Source organism: Vidua chalybeata, chromosome 9 (assembly GCF_026979565.1).
Source record: "Vidua chalybeata isolate OUT-0048 chromosome 9, bVidCha1 merged haplotype, whole genome shotgun sequence".
In the NCBI taxonomy this organism is placed as follows: Eukaryota; Metazoa; Chordata; class Aves; order Passeriformes; family Viduidae; genus Vidua; species Vidua chalybeata.
In genome coordinates, this window is record NC_071538.1 from 1951400 (window position 1) to 1977861 (window position 26462).

General features: G+C 39.1%; 1 protein-coding gene across 8 annotated transcripts in view; it reads left to right on the forward strand.

Annotated features, from left to right (window-relative positions):
* The window catches only part of KIFAP3 (kinesin associated protein 3), a 68042-nt gene that overhangs the window by 16089 nt on the left and 25491 nt on the right, over positions 1 to 26462 (forward strand). For 6 of the 8 annotated variants that reach the window (XR_008432347.1, XM_053950460.1, XM_053950458.1 and 3 more), the window contains 7 exons: positions 10485 to 10585; positions 14895 to 15003; positions 16054 to 16166; positions 17111 to 17276; positions 17491 to 17619; positions 17856 to 17954; positions 18765 to 18850. Coding sequence is in view for 7 of the 8 variants with exons in the window: in XM_053950460.1 (XP_053806435.1) it covers positions 10485 to 10585; positions 14895 to 15003; positions 16054 to 16166; positions 17111 to 17276; positions 17491 to 17619; positions 17856 to 17954; positions 18765 to 18850 (803 nt within the window). In the remaining variant the exon portion in view is untranslated. The remainder of the gene's footprint in view (positions 1 to 10484; positions 10586 to 14894; positions 15004 to 16053; positions 16167 to 17110; positions 17277 to 17490; positions 17620 to 17855; positions 17955 to 18764; positions 18851 to 26462) is intronic. The other 2 variants (XM_053950461.1, XM_053950459.1) reach the window with 1 other exon arrangement.

Sequence of the window (26462 nt, forward strand, 5' to 3'; positions counted from 1 at the left end):
CAGAGTGTTGAGGCTGCTGTTGAAAGCATGGACATGAGAAATTCTGCTTAAGTCTTGGTTTCCATTTTAATTAGCTTTTTATTTTTAATAGTGCCAATGCCTGCTTCCCCATGTAGCTGTGCCAGTCAGCACCACTTGCTTCTCTTCACAAATCTCAAGTATTGTATATGACAAAGCTCCTCTTGCTCCCTGCAGGCACCCAAATTAATCAACCACAGCTGATTTTTGTTATGCTGTGACTCTCAAAGAGCTCTGTGCAGCTGAGTGAAGTTTGGCTTCAGACTTGAGATCTGAAGCTGGAGCAGAGCTGTGGAGGCCTGTAAGATACAGTCTGCTGTACTCAGCTTTTTCCATACATAGGGTGGTTGAGGAGCTATGAAAAGAGATTTTGTTGCTTTGTGTGACTTCCATCCTTTAAGAAGACCTTTTAAATGTTGACTCACCAGGGCCCTGCAGAGAATGATTTTTGTACTGTGGCTTTGTTTTAATACTTAACAATTCTGTTTAGAGCAATCTTTCCTTTCTGTGCCAATATATGTGAAGTGTCAATTCAGTTGCCTAAGGTTCACCAAGTGGTTTAAACTAGATGTTTGCCTGAAATGTAGAAAACACAAGTTTAGTGTCTTCCAGTCATCCCCTTGGAAAGAGAGACCAAAGCAGCCTGCTACACACTACTTGTGGAGGTTTGGTTCACTCTTAGAGTGCTCTCATTGTGCTTTGCATGGCAGAATTCAAGGGAAGTGGAGCACAGGAGTGACTTGCTCCAATTATAGTAGAGTTTGGAAAGGGGGGGAAACATAGAGCTGAACGTAAAAACAGGATACAAATCTGTTTTCTTGCTTCCTGGAAATGCTCTTCCACTGTTGGACATAAGGGATATGTTACCCTTTTTCATAATTCTTCCCCTGAATGTGTAATTGGCTTCTAAAGTAAATGCCCTGGCAGCAAACAGAAGAAAACATTCAAGGAAAAATAAAACCCCCTTACTTTTTGTTTGGACCAAATCCATTTTGTTTTTCAGTTAAGAGGCCAAATTGAATACAAAATTTTTAGTACAGCTCTCTTAAATATAGGCACAGCTTGTGATGCATAGTCTTCTAATAAGGGTGCTATTTTATGCTGCCTCTGAGTTGTTTCTTAGCCTTTGTGAAGTGAGACAAATAGTTCCCCATTTGCCATGAGAACAGCAGGCAGTTTGTACAGCAGAGCCAGCTGAGTGCTGCTGTGGGGGTTAAGGCAGCCTTAAAACCTCATGGTGGAGCTGTGTTCACAAGCAGTTCCTGGCAGCATCCCTGCATGGTGGGCAGTGCTGGCATTTCTCGTCCCTCCCATCAGTGAGGTATCCCTCTCCTAGGATGCAAATTACGGGGAATGTTGCAAAAGCTGTTACAGTGGGAAGGAACTGTGTTGCTGATCAGAGTAAAAGGAGTAGGTCTGACTCTGTAGGGAACCAATTTTGATGGTGTATGTGTTCATATCCCAGAGCTGCTGGACAGTTCTTAGGTGTACTCAATACATATTGTCTTGAAATGCCATTTTCTTTTCATTCACTCCCAGTGCAAGCCATGCTGAAAGAATAAAACCCTATTATGCTTGGAAGCCAGACTTAAGTATCTCTTCTGTTGCTTGCAGTTGCTATCTGCTTTTAAAAAATGAAGATTAAACACAGATACTGGTGAGCTGAAAAGTGGGTGGGTCACAAAACAGGACTGGTTGCAAATCAGGCCCAAAGGGAGCCTGGAGTACGGAAGAGTTGTGCATACAGCTGTGAACGTGCCACACAGTGCCAAGGTAGTCAATCTCAAATAGATTTTAGGTGGTGAGGAACATTCTGGGTTGTATTTTCCAGCACAGGTTACAGTGGCTGAAAGCACTTTGGCTTTGTGGATTTGTGTTTCAGCCAAGTGGATGAGGGTTTGTTATACAGCACTCTGAAATACAGTGTGGCCAGCCCCAGGTAACAACAGTATGGTTTTGCCAGTCACAGATTGTGCCCAGCCTCTCTGCCTTATTAATGTGAGCATCCTGGCATGATATTCTTAATTTCTTGGTGTTCTAAGATTTAGTATAAGCACAATGAGAGGCAGTAGCCACCTAATTTTAGATAAAAATTCACGGGCTGTGGAAAAACTCCAAAGTAAGTCAGGCCTCTGTCTTGTTCATTTAAGCTGGAGAAGCCAGAGCAGAGAGTAGCAGTGACAATCACATTTAGTCCAGTGAATAGCCTGTCTTCACTGGATTCATTGATGGAATCTTTCCTGGGAGATTCTGTGATTCTAGATTTCTGTGCTGAAATTCCTCTGATATTTTTCCATTCTTTACAGGTTAGGTTTAATGAGCAATCAAAGAATTGCCAAACAGTTGTACGTTTGGCTTCTTAACAATCGAGGCTTGATATGGTATGCAGCCAAGCTGGATTATAAGGTGACTGCTGTTTAAAAAGCCAAGTAGTACTTTGCTCTCTAATTAACGGAGTGCTGTGGGTTTTTAATGCTCTATTCCTTTTATGAAAGCTTCTTTTAAGAAGGCTTAAAGTAGATGTGCTCTCTTTATGAGTTCACTTGGCCTTTTTGTAATGAACTTATTATGGAGCTTCACACATCTGTTGAAAAACGGAGCTTCTTATAGGCTACTGCAATGTTTTTTCTGACTTTAATAGGCCTCGTTTATCCTATAAAGAAACATACATTTTCTTACCTGATCAAGTGAGCAAACAATAAGGGTCAGATGTGGCAAAGACCCTAACAAAAAGCACATGTCCAGCCATCAGGGTGAGGTAAAGTCATATCGGGATTGCTTGAAGTTATTAATGGCAGTAAAATTTATGCTTCCTCCTGTTTTCCCAATTAAATTGAGAAACTTTTTTTTTTCCTAAGGTGGTTCTGCAGCAGCTGGTTCCAATACTACTTGTGTGAATATTGCCTGGGGTGTCTCCATTCCTTTATAGTAAAGGCTGGCTGAAGCACATTAAGTAACAGTTCAACTACAGGGACCAGTCTGTTGGAAAGCAGCAATTATTAAGGGATTTATTTTAATGGTATTTTTTTTTATCATTTGTGGTGAGTATGGCCAAGGCTTAAAAAAAAACCCAAACCCTCAACAACAAACAAAATGAGCCCCGACACAAAAAACCCCACAAACCAAAATCATCTCTTAACATAAATTTTCAAAATCCTTATTAGAAGTGTACATAGACCTAAGCATGTCTGAGTGGTATAAGGAGAGGTGGGTGCACAATGTGTCTTAGAACTCAGAACTTAAATTTAGATACTCTGAATGTGGATATAGACAGCAAACTTCAAAGAAAAAATGACTTCTTCTTTTGAGAAATACAGAACTGAATGTAGAGACTCATCACTATCAGGTGAGTGAAAGCTCCTTGCTGTGGTGTGCTAGTCACAAGTGCACGTGTGAATTTACCTGTGTTACTGGCTTTTTTAGTAAAGAGGGTAACTTTAGTGGAATATAAGAAACTAACTTCATGTGTGTTGACTGAAAATAAAAATGCTCATGGCAGCAGCAAGGACAGGAGTGGAGAGATGGCAGCAATCTAAAGATGAGGGAGCTGAGTTGTTGGAAATGCTTTGAACTCACAAATGGAAAGGATCCCCTGAATGAGTTTCTATTCTATTCCACATTTCTATTGTGGAGCTTACAAGATGTGACTGATTAATTTGATGCTTTTAATGGTTTCTTAACTTATTGCAAGAGCAAATTAATATTTAACACTAAAAAGTAAATCTAATCTTCTGCTGAACTGTTGACATCTAAAAACTTTACAGAGCTTAACTTGGATGCCTGAAGCATGACAGGACACAAACAACTAGTTCTGGTTTCTTGGAAAAATCTCCATAAAGAAGGGGTGGGGCACTTTTGCTAATCTTCCTCATCTGTGGTAACATCATCATAAGGAGGGTCAGGGTGGAAGAGAGGAGCTCCTCTCCCACAGCTGTTGTGAAGGCTGCAGGCAGAGGAGCGGCCTCAAAGCACCACATGGAACAATTCTGCTGCTGAAGTAGTCCTAGAGCTGCTGAGGATTTTACAAGTTCAGATGTAAGGGAGAAGGTTACACTTTGCTTTCCTTCAAGACATGTGGAAGCATCTTAACTCACAAGTTTGTTCCTTACTTAAGAGTTTCTCAAATGATTGTTGCAGTTCAGGAGACCAACTGTAGATTCCCCATGTCTGCAGTTGCTGAGGTGAGAAATGCCTTGTCAGTTGATAATATCCTCTTCAAATCCTTTTAAATGGGTGCTTGAAGAATATGGAGTTCATTTCTTCCTACCTGGAAGACTGAAAAGCTCAACCAATATTTAAGTCCACTTTTTGGGCTTAGTAGAATTGAACCTCAGCTTTGTATTTCAGCATCTTCAAGACTGGTAAAACCAGTTTCCATTTCACAATGGTGAATCATCCCTTTCTCAAGGCAAGAGAACCTGTCCGGCCTTGGGTTTGTTCCTCCTCCAAGCATGTTGGAATCCAGCTGTGCACCATCCATTCAGAGAAGGACAGAAAACCTCCACCTATTTCCTTTCCCACTGAATGCCAAACTAGATTAGAAGGGTGTGTTTAGATCCAAAAAGTCTCAATATTTTCTAGTAATTTTAATTGGAGCAGTTGATGTACTGTAATGAAATCATAGTGCAGATAGGGCAAACATTATGCATGTCCATTTCCATTACGCATTACATTTCCATTTAATCTATGTAGCGTGGTGGAGACTTCTAGAAGAAGATCTTTGCTTAGAATTTTTTCCACTTACTTTGGAAGTGTGTGTTTCCTTAGTTTGAATCAGACTAAGAACCTGTTTGATTTCCAGTTTCTGGTAATAACCACAGTCATTAACTCTTTTTTCTATCTCTTGCTTTCTTTCTTGGTCATAGCCTCACCCAAAACATAATACTTCAGTGGAGAAAAGAGAAGCAGCTTTACCTTCTTCTTTCAGGGATGATCCTATTGCCTCTTGATTTCTCCCTGACCTGAATTTTTAGTTGATTTCTTTCTGCTTTGTGAGGTATATGGGATATTGAAACTAATCAGCTTCCAGTTTCTGTGTGAAGTCAGGGGTTCAAGTATGATTGGTTATAGCCCATCCTAAGGACAAAAACTGGGTATGTCTTGCCTCAAAAAAGGACACACCTAATTACAGCAGTGTGTTAACAACCAGTCTTTCTGACTGGCAGTGCTACACTGAGGTGGCTACTGAATGTTTCTCAGTCTATCTTGCATAGAATTCCAGGCAAAGAAATGGAGCCTGAGGTTCCAGACATGCAGCTTTGTTTTTTTTTTCTTCTGCTGCAACATTAAATAATTCAAATTAGTCCATTTTTAGTCCTTTAGGATTCATCACTACAGTTCTTTGTTTCCTGGGGGAAAAAAAATTGTAATCAGGTTTCAGATGCGGCATGTACTGAGTTCTTTGGGTGAAGGGAAAAAAAACCCCAAAAAACCTAAACCCCAAACCCAACCATGGCAACACTGAGATTTTAAATTAGGCTTATGGTATGAAGCCAGTTTTAAATAACATAAAGGTGGCACAGGAGGGGTTATTAGTATGTAATTACTATCATAATGTTTTATTTACAATGTCTAGTCTCCTTGAGTCTAAGCAGATTTGAAAATTCATTCAGTTTCTCTTGATAAAATAAACTGATATAGCCAATATGATTTATATTTACATATGTAAATCAAACCAATATGTGTCTAAAGCACACATGGACTAACTCAGTCCAACTGTTTCAGAGCTGGTTGTGAGGAATGATATGGGATAGAGGTAAGTGGAGATACCTTTCTATCAATTTTTTCCCTAAAACCACTGAGAATTATGATACATCTGAATAAACTCTTGATTAATCTGTTTTCTGACATTAGGGTGAGACACCACATAAATCTGATATTCAGTTTGTGGCATTCCTTATAATCTAGATGTCTTACTTGCCCAATTCTGCAGCAGATCATGTTGGGGTGTTAGAGTTTGAAACTGAAATAAGGATTCACTCTGCTTTTTTAACAGGTATTTATCTTCATTTGTGTTCTGGTTTTGATTTAGTGTTGTTAATGTTTTGCACATGGGTGTGATAGGGCATATTTCATATCTAACGTGGAGACATTGATTATTCCATTAGAAGTGATGGCTGCTGGATTTACTGATAGTGTTCTATTTGAATAATTTAGTCCATAATTTATATTCTCCTTTTTACTTTAGCATTTGAAAGCTGAATACTGCTGCTGAGACTGGCAATTCAGTTTTACAGCTTTAGGGTTTCTCTTTTTGTCATGGAGCTAATGGAGGATTTTTTATTTTAAGCTCACAAAGTCAACCAAAATGCAGGACTTGATCTTGTGATCAAGAAATCATGTTTTTTTTCTTTAGCTTCTGCTACTAATACTATTTAGACCTTTAACCATAGTAAGAACTAAACATGGAATTCAGGCATTGGTCCCCAGAACTGGCACATGGCTTCTTATTAATGTTCAAAGGCTAAAAATCTGAAGCCATTTTGAACTCAGAACCCATCATGTATTTATTTCCCTCTCTAATTTGCAGAAAACTAGTTGTGAAAACAGCCCCAGGGACCTGATATTTTTCCATCCCATCTGCTCCAGCTGAACTACAGCTGCAAAAAAAAAAAAAATCTTAAGTATTGTTTCTATAAACTGTTGAGTGTATTTTATAACACAGTAATTCCCACAAAATCAGTAACTGCAGTTAATGACTGGTTTGTTAAGGCATTAACTGCACTCAGCTGGGAATGACCAATTTCTCAGGAATGGCTGTATAAGAACTAAGGCTAATGCAGTTACACTTTCAAATAATTATTTGGTTAATTAATGGTAGATTCTTGTGGAAATCCTATCAAAGTGCTTGTGACCCCCATGTTTCATATCCAATGAGTTCATTATGATTCGTGTTTTATTATAAATACCAGAAGAATCCATAATGACTAGGCCATTATTTTCCAGGGCTGCCCTTACTGCTTTAGGCCATTTGGCTATTCCACCTTCAGCCATAAAAAGCTTGATGCTCAAAACTTACCAGCATATGTAGGCCACAGTTTTCTGGCAACCCACCAAAACTTTGGTGATTTTTTGAACACGTTTGGCAGAGTTCTGTTTTTTGGGTTTTTTTTTTTTTCCCCTCTTGCTTTTTCTAGTTAGGGCAATAATTGATCCTTACTCTACCCAGTCATAAGGAAGTCTTCCTTGCAATGTCTGTTTTTTCACATGTGGCCTTCAGCAGTGGTCAAAAATAGCAGAAAGGTATCACTTGGGTGCTTTGGAAAGCTGTTTTCCAGCCAGGTGCTGGGCAGGGTTTGAAATTTTTACAGCCAAATCTTTATGCAATGCTTGACTCAGGGATAATTAATTAGCATTCAGATGAGTAGAAAATAATTAGAAAAAGGAAGCTTGGTACTGACATATTCAAGTAATAGTCAGCAGCTGCCAGTTGATATTTTTGGAAGTGAAGTACCAATGTAAAAGGATGGGAATTGGCTTGGTAGGTTTTTTAGAGTCTCTCACTTCTTCCCTTTTTGTGTAACCTTCAGCCTGCAGGTGATGCTTTGAGTTTAAAATGCTTTAGCTGCTGTGTCTATCCTCTTCCTAATCTTCAACCAACTCCTTCTACCTGGTCTCCAGTCAGCTTCCCAGCAGGCTGTGTGCTTCCCAAGTGAGCATGAGATGAACAGTTGTGTTAAGTCATGTGCTTAGGAACAACCACCTCCTCTTGATTTTCCTGCAGTGTTTCACTCTTTGGATCAGGAGTTGTCGCTGTTGTGCGTGAGAACTGACAAAATCACAAGGTTCTGCTTTTCCTTCACCAAAGTGCATCCATAGGGAAATAGAATAGTGAAACTTGCAGACATCAGCCTGAAATCTCTTCCTTTCTAGGAAATCAAAATGAAATTAAATTTCAAACACATACACCATTAAATACTTAAAAGATGGGTTAGTGGGAGACTGTTTACCTACAGCTTTTGTTCTGTAGTTTACTTTTATCATCAAGTTAGTAGAATTCACTTGGTTTATTCACAGTTGAAAAGTACTTCCTTGCTGAGGCTGTGCAATGGTTGTTTGTGACTTAAATACTTTTAAACCCTTCTCTATTCCTCCTAGTGACAATAGGGCAGGGCAGTTCAGGGAAAATTGGTCAGGTAACTGCACAGCAAGGAGGAATTGAAGTTCAGTTCTTCTCTTGGAAACTGTTGCTGTCTTCGCCTTTTGTGTGTCATGAAATCTACTTTATGGAATGCACTTTTGGAGAATGATTTAAGTGCTGGTCATTAGAAAGCAACTCTTTAGGAGTTCATTCAAATAAAATAAGTTTATTTGGATTTCACATATTCTTCTCACTTTAGGTTGATTATCTGGGTATTTTTGATTATTTTTGGTTTGAAATTATTTTAGTTTTGAAATTGAGGTAGTGCTGTCATTTAGCACTGACACCCAAGGAGGTGTTCAGGCATCAGAGAGGTTATTGTGGCCAGCTAGACCTTTGAAAAAAAAGGGGTTAGAAAATCATGCAGAGTTTCCTCTGAGAAAGAAGACAGAAGGCCTTTACTGTTGTATCAGCCTATTATGATTGAAAATAAGCCACTAATATTGCCAAGTACCAGGAAGCTGCTGAGCTTACCAAATGTAAAACTGTACCTTCACTGATGCTTTATATTAGCACAAATGAAACTTGTAAAAATAAGGAGGAATTAAAAATCCACAAAGGACAGAGGTTAAACAGTAACATTTAGCATCATTCTTGTTAATGGTCTGGGCAGTTCATATGTGCTGAAGGTCTGGTCAAACTTCATTCCAGTTTTTCTTGTTGGTGTTTTGGGGAGCTTTTCTCTCTTTTATACTGGCTTGCCTTCACACAGAGTTTCCTGCATTATCCAGCTAGGTGTAATTGTAAATTGGGTCTTGTGTTTAAGTACTAAATACAGGCATGACATGTTAAGAGCAGTGTAAACAGATTTTTTTTTTTTTTTTCCTTAGACCCACGAAATTTGGAGGAATAATTTCTTCTGTGTACTTCTAAATTTTTGCAGGAGTAACCTTTACCTATATGTGTGGGGAATTTTTTCCCATGAAATTATTGTTTTCCCAATGTTTCTGCAGGTGAATAGGTAGGTAAGGAGACCAGTCACAGGAGAAGCACTAAAGAGAACACACATTTCATTTTGTTTGCTGTTACCTTCTGTGCTTTTATTTTCATAATTATCAGAGTAGCTTTCACATTTGGGCATTATCCTTCCTCCCATATTAAATGTATGGAAGATTGTGATACCCATTATGTTTTTTCAAGCAGGTAAGACTCTAGAAAGATTGGGAAGGTCAGCTCTGATTTTAGATTTAACATAGCTAAGAATGCTTCACTCACTTGTATGGCAGCTGCCAGAGGACTTTCGTGAGTCTATTTGGATAATTCAGTTTTGAAAAGGGCTCATTCTCAGGATAAAGGCATCATATCCTTGCTGCTCAAAGGAAATTCCAGCTCCCAGTGATGTGTGCAGAAAGAAAATTTCGCTGTGTTTGTTGCTGTTTGAGGTCTTTTTGCTTTGCCAGATTATTACACAGATATTTTCTGACTTAGCTTAAATACAAGTGGGAGGTAGGGTATTGCTGATGAGTTGTGTAAGAGCTGTGAATGAATCTGGAGTTGGTGACCTTATTACATCCTGCTTTAACTAATGTACACATTCAGATGCAGGGTTTATCCCATACATAGCCAATATCCTGCTCGTGCAGGGCTAGAGGAGAACCTGAGAATGCTCAGTGGGTTTCAGCAGCGAGTCAGAAGCAAATTCATCTGTGTTCTTAAACATTTGTATGTTTGTGTAAGATGATTTTATAGAACCTTTCAGTTAAATACTTCACACCCCACTCACATTAACTGCTCCAAATTTCATTGCGAGTCTCTTTGGTAAACACCACTATGAAAATACACTAGTTTTTGATCTGTATGAAACACAAAAGGCACCAATGGGATAATATTGTTATTTAGGAGAGTAAAACCAGTATTTGCTTGAAAGGCAGTGGATTCCTTCTGCAACACATCTTAGTGGCAGTTCTTATTTTTCTCTCTGGCACTGGTGTATTCTTTATAAATTCACTTTAAAACAAGGTTGTTGTTTAAATAAGAATATTCACAGCTAAATCTTTATTTTCTATCTGGAAGTTGATTAAGCTTTTCTCTGGATGGCCATTATTAAGCATTCCTTTCACAAAATAAATACCTTGCAAAGTGGGGTTAAGGAAGTGTTTTGAGGTGCTGGGAAGATGAAGGAATATTTACCATTGCCCTGGTTCCTTCTTTGCACTAATACGTGTTTCATTTGGCTAGGCCAGGCCAAGACCCTTTCATTAACGTGTCATTTCTGATTTAAATTTTCCCTCTATTAGCTAGGATTGTTCTGTTTCTAATTTTCCTCTTTTGAGTATTTAACAACAGCTAAAAATTCTCCTAATAATATATTTTTTTCTCCTTTTAGGAAACGAAAATAACAAAAAAGTAGCGATTTGCATTCTGTATCACATCAGCATGGACGATTGCTTTAAATCGATGTTTGCATACACAGACTGTATCCCTCAGGTACGTGATGAGCTGATAAAACCCATCTTCCCTCGTGCTCTGGGTCCCTCCCTCGCTCATGGCAGAGCTCGCACTGACACCCGCAGGTGACAAAGGGAACAGCCACGGTGCTGCTTGGCACTGAGGCACCCAGCTCCTCCTCAGGCAGGCACTGTTTTTGGGTTTTCACCGTCCCCAGCAAAAGCAGAGGTGACTGATCTCTGTCACTGCTGCTGACACTTGAGCTGCACCAGTGAACTGCTGAAATTACAGGTGACACGGAGGGTTCCTACAGAAGGTCGGGAACGCTTGAGAGAGATTAAAGCTTGTGCAGAGCAGCTCCCTAGGGAACATAGTGGAAAGTATTTCCTTTACAGTTTTAGAAGGCATTCTTGCCTGATCCCATTGGGTATCAAAATTTCAGTGTCTCCAATATTGCAGGATATGAACTGGAAACCAGCCAAGCAGGGTTACATTCCTACATGATAATTCCTTTTCCAACTGCAGGCATGTACAGCAAGGAAGACTTGATGAGTGTAGAAGGCCCTTCACTGATCTTTCAGCCTGCATTTTCTTACTTAACTCATTGACTCAAGCAGACACAATATCATGGGGTTTGGGCTTTTGTGGGTATTTTTGGTATTTTGTGTGCATGTGTTTTATTGTTTCTTGTTAGTCTGGTTTTTTTTTTTTTTTTTTTTTTGTTTTTCTCAAGTACCAAGTCCTCTCTTACTGACCTTTTTCTCAGCCCTGGTGAGACTGGGGTTGAGAAAGTCTGTGTTGCCTAAGTGTAAAAGCTCTTTGGTAGCTTTTCCAGAATTGCACCATGGTATCTTCTTTCCTGCCAAATGAGTTTTTAACATCAAATACTCCCAGAATGCAAAGTTGTCATGGAAAGTTATCAGAATGTTTCTGGTCATTATCTTATGGCAAAATCGGTGAAGTTTTTCCATATACAAGATTATTCTGGATAATAGAGAGGGGAGAACTGGTGGGAATAACTAATATATGTTACAAAGTGGTCTCATAAACATCCTGCTGTCTTTTCTACCACAAGAAGCAATTACCTTTTAAGGCATTTGTGTGATACAGGGGACCTCCTTTGTTCTAGCAGTTACCAGTCAAACTCAAATTCCTGCACCAGTGTCTTAGGACTTGCTTGTGATGTGCTTTCAGGGAATCTTGGTATGACTCCTGGACCCCCAGTGCTTACAGAGCTATGTCCAAAGACTGGTGGAGCAGCAAACAATTCTGCTGCCTTCACTGGGCTTTAGTGAAGTAAACAACAAAGTTGGAAAGTATAACTATGAGTATTGATGTGTCACAGGTCACATCTGCACACTGTTCAAAAAGAAGCTGAGCAACCAGGGCTTAAATTTTACTACTAAATGTTCAAAATTAGTATGGTTATCAAGGAAGACAGGTAGCAGAAAGCATTAGGAAATGGATAAGGCATCAGGAAAAGAAAATTACTGTTTTAAATGGACTCACTGCTATCTAGTTCTACCCAAGAAACCCAAAATCTCTCTTCAGTAGTGGTATGCACCCTCGCGTGGGTTTGTCTCTTTGAGGAGAGGTGTTCATCAACAAATACTAATTAATGTTTAGCAGTAGTAGGAAGTGCTTGGAGAAAGCAGCCCCTGTGGTGACTCTGGCTGCGTGAAGTGCTTGCCCAGGGCTCGCGCGTGCTGTCCCGGCTAAACATCCTTGTGGATTGCAGGAGTTAGTGGGTGCTACTCTAGTAACAGTTAAAAATGAGTATTAACAGTTCATTCCTGTTTAGACCTCAGCAATGCGTGTTTTGTTTAAATAGGTGCAAATGCCATCCAGATGCTTATAAAAGCCTTTATTGGTAATAACCTGGCCAATCAAAGGGCATGGTTAGGCAGTGATGTCATGGTGATATTTAATATTTTACCGCAGAGCGGTGTGCAAGGTTCTCCAAAGCTGCCCACATGTTTTCCACCACGGTTGTCCTGTTTGGGCCCTCTTTGATCTCTAAGCTTCTTTTCAGCTTAATGCTGGTAAACGTCCTCTCTTGACAGCCCCCTTTGCTCCTGTCCGCCATTATCTGCTGAAGTTCAGAAACCAGAGCATCACTTCAAACAGCAGAGTTGGGAGTAGCCGCTCAGGAGAGATTCCTGAGGCATGCAGTTCTGGCATAATCATTCAAAGATGTTGGAGCTCGGCTTGGGGAGGGGGTTGGACAGAGGTGTATGTGAACACAGAGCTGTGGGGGTTGGCCTCTGGTCACTGGTAAATAAGTGAAGGCAGGTGCCAGAGAGTCTAGACACAGTGATTTCAGTGCTGGTCTGTGGTATCTGATACTCAATATGGGACTTGTCTGATTGAACACTACTGCCTCTTCATTGCACATGCTGCAGTCTTTTTACTGCCTTCCTGTTAAATCAGTAAAAGATGACAATGGACATAGTAAAAGCAGAACAAATTTAATTTTAATATTTCCTATTTGGCAGCAATTACTCTTCCTTTTGAAGTGGCACAAGAAGCAATCAAATTAAATGAAGACATAATGGGAAACATGGAACTCGCATGAAACTATTATTTTAAAATTTGAATGGCTTTAATTGAAACTGGATATATTTTTTTCTTTTATAGAGAAGTAGTTCAGTAATTAACAGTGTAATCCCATCTTGTTAAACATTTAATTTCCACAGATTTTGTATTGTGTAAGTAATGAGAATGTTTCCCTTCAAATTATTTGAAGGGTTTTAAAAATCTGTTTTTAAAGGTTTTGTAACAGAAGAGTTGCAGGGGGTGATTTTTGAATGCTCATGTTCTACTTGTTTAAATGGCAATTTTCTTCTCTGTTAATTCCCTCTTATGTGACTGTCAGGCTTAAGGATTTAATAAACCAGGGATTTTATAAGTTCTTAAAACAACCTAGAGAAATCTGATTCTACCTTTTTAAGAAAAGGAGGAAGAAATCAATGATAGCCTTTGAATGAGTACATGAAAGTCTCGGGAAAGATATAAATAGCTATGTTGTAAATGTAGTTTTTATTTTGGGGCTTTTTGGTTCTGTTTGGAATTAGAGCCTGATATAAGATAATAGGTAAACTTACAGAATGGCTGGAGTAAAATAGTTTGGAGAGAATTCCTGCAATCCTATTGTTTCTTTTTATTTTCTCCTCTTTAAATAGATTCTTCACCTACTTTCTCTAGCTTTTAATGCATTACAAACTTGTCTTTCCACCAGGGGGCAAGCACACAAATATTTAATGATTAGTTAATCATTAAATTTAATGATCATTTGTTGCTTTCTTGTCCTCCCGCCCCTTTCTGAGCTGCAGTTTTTGTACCTTATGTTCTGCTTATCTTTAGGCTTAGTTGCTTCTTTTTCCAGTAATCTCAGTCTTGTCATCACACTGGTTTGCATTATAATCTAACCATGTCTTGTGAACTGAGTGGGTTTTAGAAGCAAACAGGATGGTGTCCCCCCGCCCTGAAGTTGTGCAGGGCTTGTCTGCCAGGATTGGAACCAGAGGGAAAAGAAATGGGTTTATTTCAGTCATGTTCATATATTCCAAATGCCATTTCAAAACCTGTTCCTGTTAAACCAAATGAGCCAGGATAGCCAGCCTGTGATGTAATGGACAGTACAGGGCCAGGTGTGTAAAATGATGGCAATCCATAGGTTAGGAACCTTGGGAATCACCTGGGAATTCACTGACATTTGCTGAACAGTTTGAACAGGATTATAGGTGATTGTCTACTTACATTAATGTTACCAGAAGAATGGGATTACTGCTGAGGAGTCTGTGGGATGTGGCAGTGTTCAGCTCTAGCTGGAAGCTGCAAAGAGAAAGAACAGTGCTTCAGAGACAGCTAAAATTACCTATCAATGGAGTCACTCACAGCAAAATAGTAGTAGAATTATTTTGCAGTTAAGTACCTGTTTAGAGTCATAATTTTATTAAGCTAATAGGTATTAATTTGACTTTCTGTGGAATTAAGTTGTGGGGGTTCTTTTTCCTATATTAAATTCACCTAAGCTTTCAAAACAAATTTATCCATTCACAAATACTAAAAACCAGTCAAACAAAAATTTCAGTGGTAGCAATAAAATGTAACTAAGCCAAGTTAATTTAAGGTGATGAGTGATTGCCATTTTTGGCACTTTAAAGGATTGTTATCCCTAAATAATGGAGCTATACATGTCGTGCCCCTGACCTTTGTAACTTTCACTGTTCTTGTAGAAATGCTGAATACTAATTTTGAAAAAAGGTACTGTAGTTGATATCATAACACTGCTTTTCTAATGCTTTGGAAAGATTAATGACCCAAGTGTGCTTGTGTTTCTTGGCAGTTAATGAAGATGCTTTTTGAATGTCCTGATGAGAGAGTTGACCTGGAACTTATTTCTTTCTGTATTAACCTTGCTGCCAACAAAAGAAATGTGCAGCTTATATGTGAAGGTAATTGAACTGAGGTTTTGGTGGGCGGTTTGGAGATGACAACACTTTGTATATTCCTTTTATTATACTTACATGTGTAAATTATGTATATTTGAGTTATTTACAAATGTATATATGTGTTTTTAAAGAAATAAAATGCATGTGTTTGGGTAATGATGGCAAGCAAATGGCCACATCCTCCTCACAATTTGCTCTCAGTGGCAGGAGTGGCACTTGAGGGAGATGCCCACACCTCTTGTACATGCACACAGTTCTGAAAAACAGGCTGATGACATTGCTATGGAAAACTATGGCTATATGGGGACATCAGAATTTTATTCTGCCTGATGCCTAAAATCCATCTTTGGCTGATTGGTGTTTCACCTGCCATTATCAACTGAATAGCAGTGATGTCTTTCAGTTGCAGCTTTCCATTAATTTTTTTTTATTATAATTGAGCTTCTTTTGGGTTCTAATGTTTTGATTCATGGTCTAGATAGTTCTGACTTTCTTGTAGTAACTCTGGATTTCTTTAAAAGTTTCATTATTTTTATACTAGTGGTTTTAAATAAAACAATATTACTCAGTAGCTCCAACTTTCACTTGTGCTCAGCATATTCCCAAAGAACGGCTGCAGTGACTTACTGGCCTTCAAAGTTGCAATCAAGAAATTCTGTGGCCTGAAATTCCATTTTAAAATTCTGTGCATAGCTCTGTAGAAGGGGGAGCAGGGAGATCCAATTTTATATAAAAGGTCAAAGTCGAGCTAGCAGCACCTTTTAGGTAGGCAAGCGTGATCTTTTGGAAGCATAATGCTAACACTGGGATTTGCTCTATGTGGTCAAGTACTTCAGGTCTGTTCCAATGCATTGATCTTTGGTAAATAAATTTTTAAAACCCTAACAACATATTTATTCTGTGGAACGGGGAGAGAAGTCTCTGTGCCTGGACTAACTGCTGTGCACTTTTTCATTCTAAATTTTTAAAGCTTGAAGCATTTGTTTGTGTGCATGTTGATTTTTGATCTGCCAGTACTGCCTCTTTTTTTCCTAAGTGTTTGTTCCTTTTCAGGAAATGGTTTGAAAATGCTCATGAAGCGGGCTTTGAAGTTTAAGGATCCATTGTTAATGAAGATGATCAGAAATATTTCACAACATGATGGGCCAACTAAAAGCCAGTTTATTGTAAGTATTAGGTCTTACCTAGTGTGATTGCTGTTATTTATCCTTGTGGAAAAGTCTGGTTCTGGAGAGCTGCTGTGGTTTGTTTTCTAGGGTGTCCAATTTAAGTTTCCTTGTCTGTCCTGCCATGATTTATGTTTTGTTTTATAATGCTATTTCAGCTGGTAGATCAGAGTTTGGATCCCCCACTAAGGGGAAAACAGGTCTTAAGCCTTTTCCAATAGGTTTCAAAACAAACACACAAAACCAAGCAAACAAACAAAAATGCCCCAGCTGCTGGGGTGAACATCATAACAATTAAGTTATCCTAAATTTCTGCTTTTGGACCTAGAGAGAAAAATCTGGTACTTTTATTTTCCTCACTGTGCCAAGTGTGTTTTATTTGTGGGTATTTAAAATACTTAATATTTAAATATCGATCCTGTAAAGCCACCCTTTCAAAAGAAAAGAGGAAAACACAACACTCTAATAATGGAGATTTTCAACATACTATTAAAATGTGGATATCAAATTGTCTTAAAGCAGTATAAAATGAGTAAGTAGAAGCCATTATTCCCCTGTTTAATGTCCTCAGAAAATCTTCTAGTTATTTATTAAAATCTTTACCTAAAGAACTCCATTACAGCCACTAATGCAGGATGGTTTTCTCTTTCTTCTTTTTCTTTTTTTCTAAGAGCTTTTTTAAACTCTGTGTTGTAGTAACTACTTTTGGAACGTTGAAGCAAATGATCCACATCCCTTGAAAGTGAAAGGATGGATGGGAAGAGTGCTGAAATGTTTTCTTGGATTATTCATCAACTGGAATTGAAACTGCCTTATTAGTCCTTATTTCAGGAGCAAAATCTCTTTAGTTTTCTTTTGAGAACTAGCTTTAGTTTGGCTGAGATGTGAGTTCTTCAGAAATCCAGATAATTCATTTGTAATGATTGTTGCTGTATTTTCTTCAGGAATATGTTGGTGATTTAGCAGCTCAAATATCAAATTTTGAAGAAGAAGAATTTGTGATTGAATGCCTGGGAACACTTGCAAATTTGACCTTACCAGAGTTGGACTGGGAACTTGTGCTGAAGGAATACAAACTGGTTCCATATCTCAAGGATAAATTGAAACCAGGTCTGTACAAATTTGGGTTGGGCTTCCAAAGCAGAGTCTCTCCAAGAATATTTAGAGTGCTCAGAGTAGAGTCTATTTACCTTTATAATTTGTGATTGTTTAGGAAAACACAATGCTGAAGAATAGAATCATGCCTGCAGATAAATACACAACTGTGAGTAGATTAAGAATTCCTGAGAGAGGTAATACTTCTACTTGCTGCCTTGTGCCTTAGCAGGTTCTGCTGAGGATGACCTTGTTTTGGAAGTGGTGATCATGATTGGGACTGTGTCCATGGATGACTCCTGTGCTGCTCTGCTGGCTAAATCTGGGATCATCCCTGCACTCATCGAGCTGCTGAACGGTAAATTGGCCATGTGTGACCTGTGCACAGCAGGAGCTGTAATTGACATTGCTGTTTCCTTGCAAGGCAGGGGTTGGTGTTTGTATGAGGAAGGAGGAACAGTTACACCGTTAGTGATAGATTCTGAGTAGTGGTTTCATAGATTTGGGGTTTCCCACACCTTCACAACTCTTTAACCATCAAAAGCTTCTATTTGTGAGATTTGAAATGGTGGTGGATTTTTTTTCTCCTTGCAGCTCAGCAGGAAGATGATGAGTTTGTCTGCCAGATCATCTATGTATTTTATCAGATGGTGTTCCACCAAGCCACCAGAGATGTCATCATCAAGGAAACACGTATCTTTTTACAGATGAAACATCTGGAGTTGCAGCACTTAATTTGCCATTGCTGGTGTTTGACTTCTGTTTCTCTTGTGGTAACCTCATGATCTCAGAGGTTTCTTTGTAAATGTTTATTTCAGCTGAAGAAAAAATCCAAGCAGCCTAAGCATGCAAAGGTGCTGTAAGGTTAATAGTAAAGATTAAAACTTAGTCTGCTTGGAAGCAGGGAGGGGAGTAGGAGGGGGATCACTGGACCAGCAGACTCATTAGTTGCTATCCAATCTGATTTACAGTCTGAATTTGTTTTGCAAATCATAATTAAATTCACAGTTCATAGAAGAACATATGTAGAGCGTAAGCAAACTTTTTGTATTGCAGCATTATACAAATATGTTGCATGGTCTGAAATTTTGTGGGCTTTAACTGAATGTTGAATTTTATTGAAGCATTCAGAATGGGTTGAATTAGCCCTGGGAGGGATAGCAAATTAGTAATTACGTTGCTAACAATACTAAGGATAATTCTTCATGTTCTTTTTGCCTTTAATCTCTGTGGAATATCTGAGAAGCCTTTTGGGTGGTTGTTCTTTGTGTCCTCTTTGGACTCCTAGGTTGCTAGCTTTAAAAAATTAGATAAGAAGTTGCATCTCTTGCTAATTCCAGAATGATAAAGCACCAACATTTGAAAAATGCTTTCTTACTACATTAGATGAAAAATTCCTGCCTCTGCTTCTTAGTGAAATTTGCTGTTTGAAAGCAAATTTCACTACCCTGGGTTGTGAGGGGGAGAAAACAAATTATTTTCTCCTTAACAGTTGCTTTGCAGAAGCTCCAGCGTACCTTATAGACCTGATGCATGATAAAAACGCTGAGATCCGCAAGGTCTGTGACAACACTCTGGATATCATAGCGGTAGGTCTGGCTTTCTTCGTCCTTCCAGAGCCTCTTTACACAAGAGAATTCTAAAATAACTAAATATATTGCAAATCGAAAGTATTTTTCTTGTGCAACTTTCTAATCATATGGATAAAAGATGAATTTTCAGGGCACAGTGGCAATCATTAGGCTGTGCATCAAAATTCCAAAAAGTGTGTGTGTACTTTGAAAATTCATACAAGTTAACTTTACACTTTTTAAAAGTGCTTTTAGACTTTTATAAATTAATCACATTACATAAGTGTGCCAAGCTTTCATTATTTCTTAGTTCTCCAAACAAACGGTTCTTGTTACCCAGCAGCTTTATTCAGCTTCTCTACATTGCCTGATGCCAATATTTGTTTCAAAAAGAAAATGTGGCAGCGATCCTGACGCTGGCTGTTCCCTGCTGAGGGAACAGTCACTGTAATATTGTCGTCATCTTCTGGATAGGTTTCCTTTAGCTATGTAACTTGGTTTGTCCAACAATCCATGGATCACAGTCAACTTTTGGGACAGTTGTATTACACTGCTAAATTGGAAAAAAGGAAGAATACTGAATTATCAAGTGCTGTTGAGGATTGTAGTGACTCTACATCCTTGTGGGTATAGAGTAGCTGTCATGAAATTAAATTTTATAGTCAAAAACAATTTAAGTCAAGAGCAGCAGTACCTATGGCTTTTTCAGTCATCTACATTGTTCCTTTTTCAGTTTAATTATGTGTATTGCAGCTTGTTCTCTGAAAAGTTCAATATAGTTTAAGGCCTAACTTACACTGCAAAATACTATATATAGTCTAGTTTGGCTTCTTCTATTATACTCATTAATAATGTCTTCTAATTTAATAGTGAAATAACATAACATTTTCTGAACTGGAATTCTTTTTATCTGGCTCTGTCTTTTCTTCATGGAGGTATGCAATGAAAATCTGCTCCAGTGGCAGAGTTGCTGTTGATATTCATTAAGGACTAAATTAAAACTCAGATGAATTTGCACTTAGTACTTATTTATGATTGGCATCATGTTCAGCTTAACAGAATCAGCTGTTTCTAGGGACATCTCCAATGGAAACAGTGGAAAGACCTTTTTTATCTTTGGGGTGAAGCTGGGCAATCTAAGTGCATCAAACACTTGTTTTACCTTGAGGCCAATGCAATTTCCAAGTGACTCACACGTTGAGTTGTTCATATGGGGAAGCTTTACAGTGAGGTGTGTTGTAATATTATTAAGCAAAATTTATAGAATCTAGAAGAATAAACATACAAAAATACAGCTTCATAGTAAATATTACCATCTGAATAAAATATACTTGGCTTTTTTTTTACCTTCTTAAGAACACGAAATCTTTATGCTCACCATTAGTCAGTGAGGAGTGCTAAGATAATGGATGGGAAAGGCTCCTCAAAAAGCACTAGACAGGACTTTCAGGGCCTTGAGGAAGAATAAAGGGAAGAAGTGATGTGGTACCGTGGTAATTGGAAGTGGAGGAGGAGACACCAAACACATACTGAGAGCAGCTTGCATGGTGGTAAATTATATTTTTCTTTGCTTGTGGAGCAATACCACACTTAGAATGGTGTTAGCTGGTGAGTTAGGAGAGTTCCTTTCCAAAGAAGGTCTTACTGGCTTTTTTATCTGGGTGTTGGGGTTTTAAGTTGCATAAACACCATGCCCCTGAGGGAAACAGGAAGCATCATGTGCTCTCTTTTCTGGAAGACAAAGAGAGAACCAATAATTAATTGATTGCTTTTTCAATCATGTTGTAATCTGGTTGCACTTGTGTCTCTCAGTACAAAAAATCACAAGCAACAAAGGCAATGTAGTCTAAATAGTGACGATAGGAATTATAAGATAAGTTATCAGAAGCTCAGATCTTGCTAGGTGTTAAAGGAATGTTACAGCAGGCTGTAAACACAGAGGTGTTTGGTTGTGGGGCAGTTTTACATCAGCAGTGCCTGCTGAGGTGTCTGAACAGTCTCCAAGAGTGGTGGAACTTCTTATCTGTGCTAAATGCGCAACAAGCAAACCTTCACTTTTCAGTCCTGTTGCACACATGCTGACAAGAGTAGGTCCTCTGATGGAAATCAGAAAATAAATGTTGGGGAGTAGATTTGAAAATAATTTTTACTCAGGGAGACAAATGCTTCTTTCACTCATCAATGAGCTGTATATACTGTGATTGAAATAGCACTGGAGAAAATCACATGGCTTATAAGCCTTAGGGGAGAAATACTTTCTGTAGTAAAGTAATTGTCACAGAAATTATGGAAATGTTACACTAGTGATGATTTGTTTAATATAGCTTGGCTGGACTCTGCCACTGATGAACTGAAACAGATGTGCTGCTTTAGCACAGTATATACTGGGCAGTCTCAGCTTTACACTGGGAGATGCAAGATATCCCTTTTGTCAAAAAAAGACTGAGTTGATTTCAGAATGCTTCAGTCTCAGTCATGTGCTGAGCTTTGGCAGCAAGCAGCCAGTTCAGTGTTCTTGTACCCCTAAAGTAGGGCAGCTCTCAGGGCTTAGCTGAAGGCCTGGAATCAGCAGCTGGTATAGGAGTCTCAAGCAAAATAATTTCCCTTTTTCCCTGGTTCAAAAGCCTGGAGAACTGCATCTCCAGGCTTGTAGAGAGAGATGTCAGCTTACCTGAGATGGTTTTATTCTGTTCACTTTAGGCAACATTATCAAGAGCCAAGAGAGCTACTACTCTCTCAGGTTTCTTACTCTTTTTCTGCTCCTATCTCAGTTTTATTGCAAACTATTTTCCTCATTTATTCAAAGGATATTTAATTAACCATCATCAGATCCTAGGACTCCTTAGTCTGACCCTCCCCCTTTCCCCTGGTTTTCCTCTTCAGTGCCTTTGCAGCTTTGAATCCAGACCTGCTCTATGTACCATCTTGTTTCTCTTATGATCAAGAGTGGATCACAATACTTCCTGCGGCAGTAAAACATCTTTTAGATAGTTACAGCATCTTCCATGGGATTTAGGAAGGGCCTCATGCCTAAGGTGTTTTTTCAGCTTTCTTTCTTTGCCCTGGGTATTTGTAATGAATGTCAAATAATGTTTGCCTTTTATGGAATTCATTGTTAATGAACAGCTTGCATCTTTCTGTGTTAGCTAAGCTCCCTGATAGAAATCCTCCATGTTGGGAATGCTGGAATTTCACCTAAGAAGCAGGAATGTGCTGTGAACCCTCTGTGCTCTGGGATTTGGGGCCAGCTGTGTGAGACGTTGGCCAGCTCTCTTAGAGTCAAGGAAGAGCAGGCCACAGGGATTTGGTGTGGGCTTTATTTGAATGGTCAGCGTGCTCTGAAAATAGATAACCTTTGACTCCAGCTTGGTGTCCTCTTTCCATGAAGAGTGCTGTAGTCACTCCAGGAAAAAAGGTTCTCCCTTCACTTGACAGGACCCCCTTTCTGTGATGCATCTTGTTGCCCTGTTATCCTGTAGCAAACATGAAAACAGAGGGGTGGGCAGAAGGGCAACGAGGGGCTGGGGCTGCAGCTGAAGTTTCCTCTGTTCATTGTTCAATTTGCCAGCAGTCTGCTTTGGTGCTGGTTGCTTCTTGTGGCTCTGCCTTCAGCAGAGTAACCACAGGCAGCTTTAGATAGGGCAAGAGTGTCCTGGTTGTTTTTGTCTTCACATAAAACCTGCCTTGGACAGATTCCCTTTCAGCACTGGTGCCTGCTCTCTGGCTTTGTAGGACTAGAAAGGTGAAGCAAACCACTGATCTGTTACTTACATAACAGGTTGCCAATGAGATATCTTACATTCCTCCAAAAGGGAAGGAAGAAAAGTTTCTCTAGTCTGCTACTGCCAGTATAGGAACTCTGAGGGTGCCCTACATTTTATGGAGTCACCTAAATTTAGAGGGCATCAATGATTACTCTTTTTTCCTTGCCTTGCCATTAGTTTCAGCTGTCAGATTTCTGTGAGCTTCCTGTCAGAATATATTTATAGTAATGAAGCTGATTGTGAAGCAGTGACTCCAGGTTGCACAGGTGTAAGTGGTGGAAGGATTTTTTTTTCCTGCCCTGTGAAGGAATTGTCCTGCAGTGGTACTTACCCTAAGGTAGGTGTGGTATACACCTGCAGAAGGTGATCCCTAACATCTGTTTCTCTCCTTGGTTTATAGAGGCACAGAGTTAAAATCACATGCCTAACTTTTGAATAGCTAGACAAGATAAATCTTTTCTTTCTTAATAAATGATTAATTTAATCTTTCATGTAAACAGTAGGTTTTTAATGAAGAATGTAACAAATCACTAAGTAGAGCCTTGAGCATAATGAGCCTTCTACTTATTTCACAGCAGTTTTGTTTCAGTATGAGGAATCACATCAAATGAACCCTATTACAGACCCAATTAAAGGGCAGCCACATTAAAGTGAAAAGGAAAATCTGTTTTTCATCAGCTGTGAGGGAACACAAAGCAGATCTGTGTAGCTCTGTGTTATCCTATAGTGTGTTAATCAGATACAAGGTGTGACGGAAGCCAGTGACAAAGGGGACCCTGATAGGGAACAGACACGCTCTGATAATGGGCCAGTTAACGCTTCATAATATTTCAATGGTTCAGTAGTAAACAAAGCTGGAAGGAGAACTTCAAAAAGGATGGCACATTCCTCCCAGAGTCAAGCCATACATCTTCTATGACATTTCTGGATTTATGGAAACCGAATGTTAAAACCAGTGATGTCAGGGAGCTCCAAAGAGAATAAAATCAGCTTTGAGAATTCCTCCTTTTAAGTTTCTGACCATGACTGCGGTGTTTGAGGGGGGGTGGTGCTGGAAAATAGGCACATTCTGTTCACCTTCTCATTCTCCCTTGCTTTTCCAGTAGCCTAACATTTAAATAGACTAGAGCTCAAAGGGCTCAAAGCTATAGCTGTATCTCCATAATTTTTAGCTTTCTGGTTTCATGTTTGCAGAAATTCCCTTGTAAAAAAAGAAGGGCTTCTCCTTCTTTTTGTTTAAAAAGACTTTGTGTTTAAAAACCAAAACCCAATCAAAACAACCCCCCCTCACAAAATAGTAATAAAAAAGATTTTAATAGCTCAAAATATAATTACTGGAAGACTTGCAGTGTTTTAGGGAATTGTTTTGCTCTAAATGTCTTTAATTTGGTTCCTTTGTGCCTTTTGGCTGTAGTCCTACATTTACAGCTTTTCTTCCATTCTGATGTTATTCCATTAATCATTTACCCAGTGGTGGTTCTGCATATTTCCATGGAAAATCTACAGACATATTCCTGATCTAACACTACTTAAATGAACTTCTTTTGTGCTGAGGTTCTGTAAATCATTCTAGGCTATTACAAATCTTCCTTTTCTGTGATTGCTGCCAGAATGACACTCCTGACAAAACTGATCATTCCTCCTGACAAAACTGGTGCAGTCACTTCTTTGTAACATTTGTACCTTGCTGTTTTCACTGGCAATGAACAACAAGAATAAACTTGTCAAAGTACTTGAATGGATAAATTGTGGTTTTTAAGTAATGTGCTGTTCAATTGCTAATACCATAATTTAGATGAATGATTGCAGAGAAATACCTGGGAGTCTTAAACCTCTTAATATAGTATGGGAAATGTAGAATATATAGGAATATTCTGCCCTGCTGTCATCAGCTGAAGGAAAAATCAGTTAGAATCTGAGAAATGTTAAATGATTTTTGCAAGAAGATGTAAGAAGTTGATGTCTATTTCTGACAGACATTCAGCATGTTCAGACAGTAGTGTGAGTGGAGCTCTGATGTCAGGAAGTGGGATACATTTAGGGTTGTAACTTTGGGAGTATTCAAGTGTTTTCAAAGTGCATTGATGGTAAATGTGAATGAGATTATTTAGCTGATGGCCTTTTGGCTTTTGAGAACTTTGAAAAGTAAACAGGATAATGTAAAAGGGATTCAGCTTTCACAGAGCTTAATCTAATTTGCTGTTTGTTAAATTTGTTTATTTTTCTCCCCTTCTTTGCAATCATGACTTCTGGGAATAGTGTTCTTGAGAGTGCAGTATGATTTCTGGCAGGTACAAGATGTTTCTCTAAAGCTTGTAAGTAATTCACAACTGCTGGAGGGTGACATAACAGCCAGCCCAGGGTTTAGCTCTGGCAGATGCAGCAAAGGATCTGTTTCCAAGGTGCTGGTCGGATGTCATCATTGAAAGTCATGCCTTGTCTTTTTTTTTATGGGTCATTTTATAAATCTCAGTGATGAGCTTGCTTTTTACAAGTTTTTACTGTTACTTCTAGTTTTTCTTTTTAATCAAGAGTGGAACTGGAGGGGAAAAAAATCAAGAAATAGCCTGAGGTGTTCTTTTCCAAACAGTATGAGGTGTAAGAGTGTGTTTGTTGGGTTTTGGTCTTGTCTCTTCTCCCTCCCTAAGGCTGCAGGAATCCTGACAGACAGAAAGTGGAATTTTGCTTCCCTAGTCACAGAGAATATCTACAGATCCCACAGGTGGTACCTGCTCTGGGTGTGGAAGTTGTGCAGGACACCAGGTTTTGCCTGGATCACTGAACAAGAGTGCCAGGATGGTGAGGAGTGGAGTTAGCAAGGTCTAGGAATCAGTGTTGATCAGAGGCAGAATTGGAGAAATTGAGAATAATGAAATCTTGGATGTTCTGGATACCTGTTGGCAATGTCGGAGAAGCCTTTGCCAGACTGGCAGGGCCAGCTGGCTTTTGTGTTATCCACCAGCCCAAAGGTGGAAAAGACACAGGGTAGAGAGTGTTACCTGTGGAACACATATGACAGCAATGAAGACAAGGCTGGTTGAATATTAAGTCAGTTTAAAACCTGTAGTTCAGACTATAGAGCTTTCAGAAGTTTAACCTGAGCTCCTAAGCCAGCTGATTCTGCCTTTTCTGCCATTTTATGGCCTCTGGTTGTAGACAGATCTACTTTGACATGTCTGGCAGGAGCAGAAATTCCCTCTTCCACAGCCAAGGCATTGTTACTAATTGTGTGTCATCATGGCTAGATAAAACAGATTTTTAAAGCCTTAAACTACTCCAGCTTAGATCTCTGAGGAAAGTCTGTCTAGATCATGTGTTCACCACCATGAGAGTTAAGAAGTTATTTTCAATTTTTCTCTCCTTTGTAGTTAGGTTAGAAGACAGTGGAGTGGGATGTGTTTCATAAGGATATTTCTTCCCACAAGAAGAAACATCCTGGTTAGGGATATTATTCTTCCTCACAATACTTTGGTTTAAAAAAGCACAAGTTGTGGTGCATTATTTGTAACTATTCCCAGATTGATACCATCTGCAGATTTTGTATGTTGATGAGCTTCCTAGAGATAGCTGGGCTCTATCTTCCCAGCAGGATTGAGGAACTGTTCCCCATGGATTGGTGCTCCCTCTGTGGAAATCACCAGCCCCCAAAATCTGCTCTGTTCAGAAGATCCTTCTCTGAACAGCTGGTTGCAGTGACCATAGGCTGTCTGACTTCATGCTGGTGTTCCTTTACATGAATATCACATCACTTGAGTGCAATTAGGCTGTAATCCAGATTGAAATGTCATGCCTGCATGTTTTTCCATAGTGACTGGAACCTATATCCTGTTTTACTCAGCTTTCTGGAGAAGTTCTTCTCAGAGTTT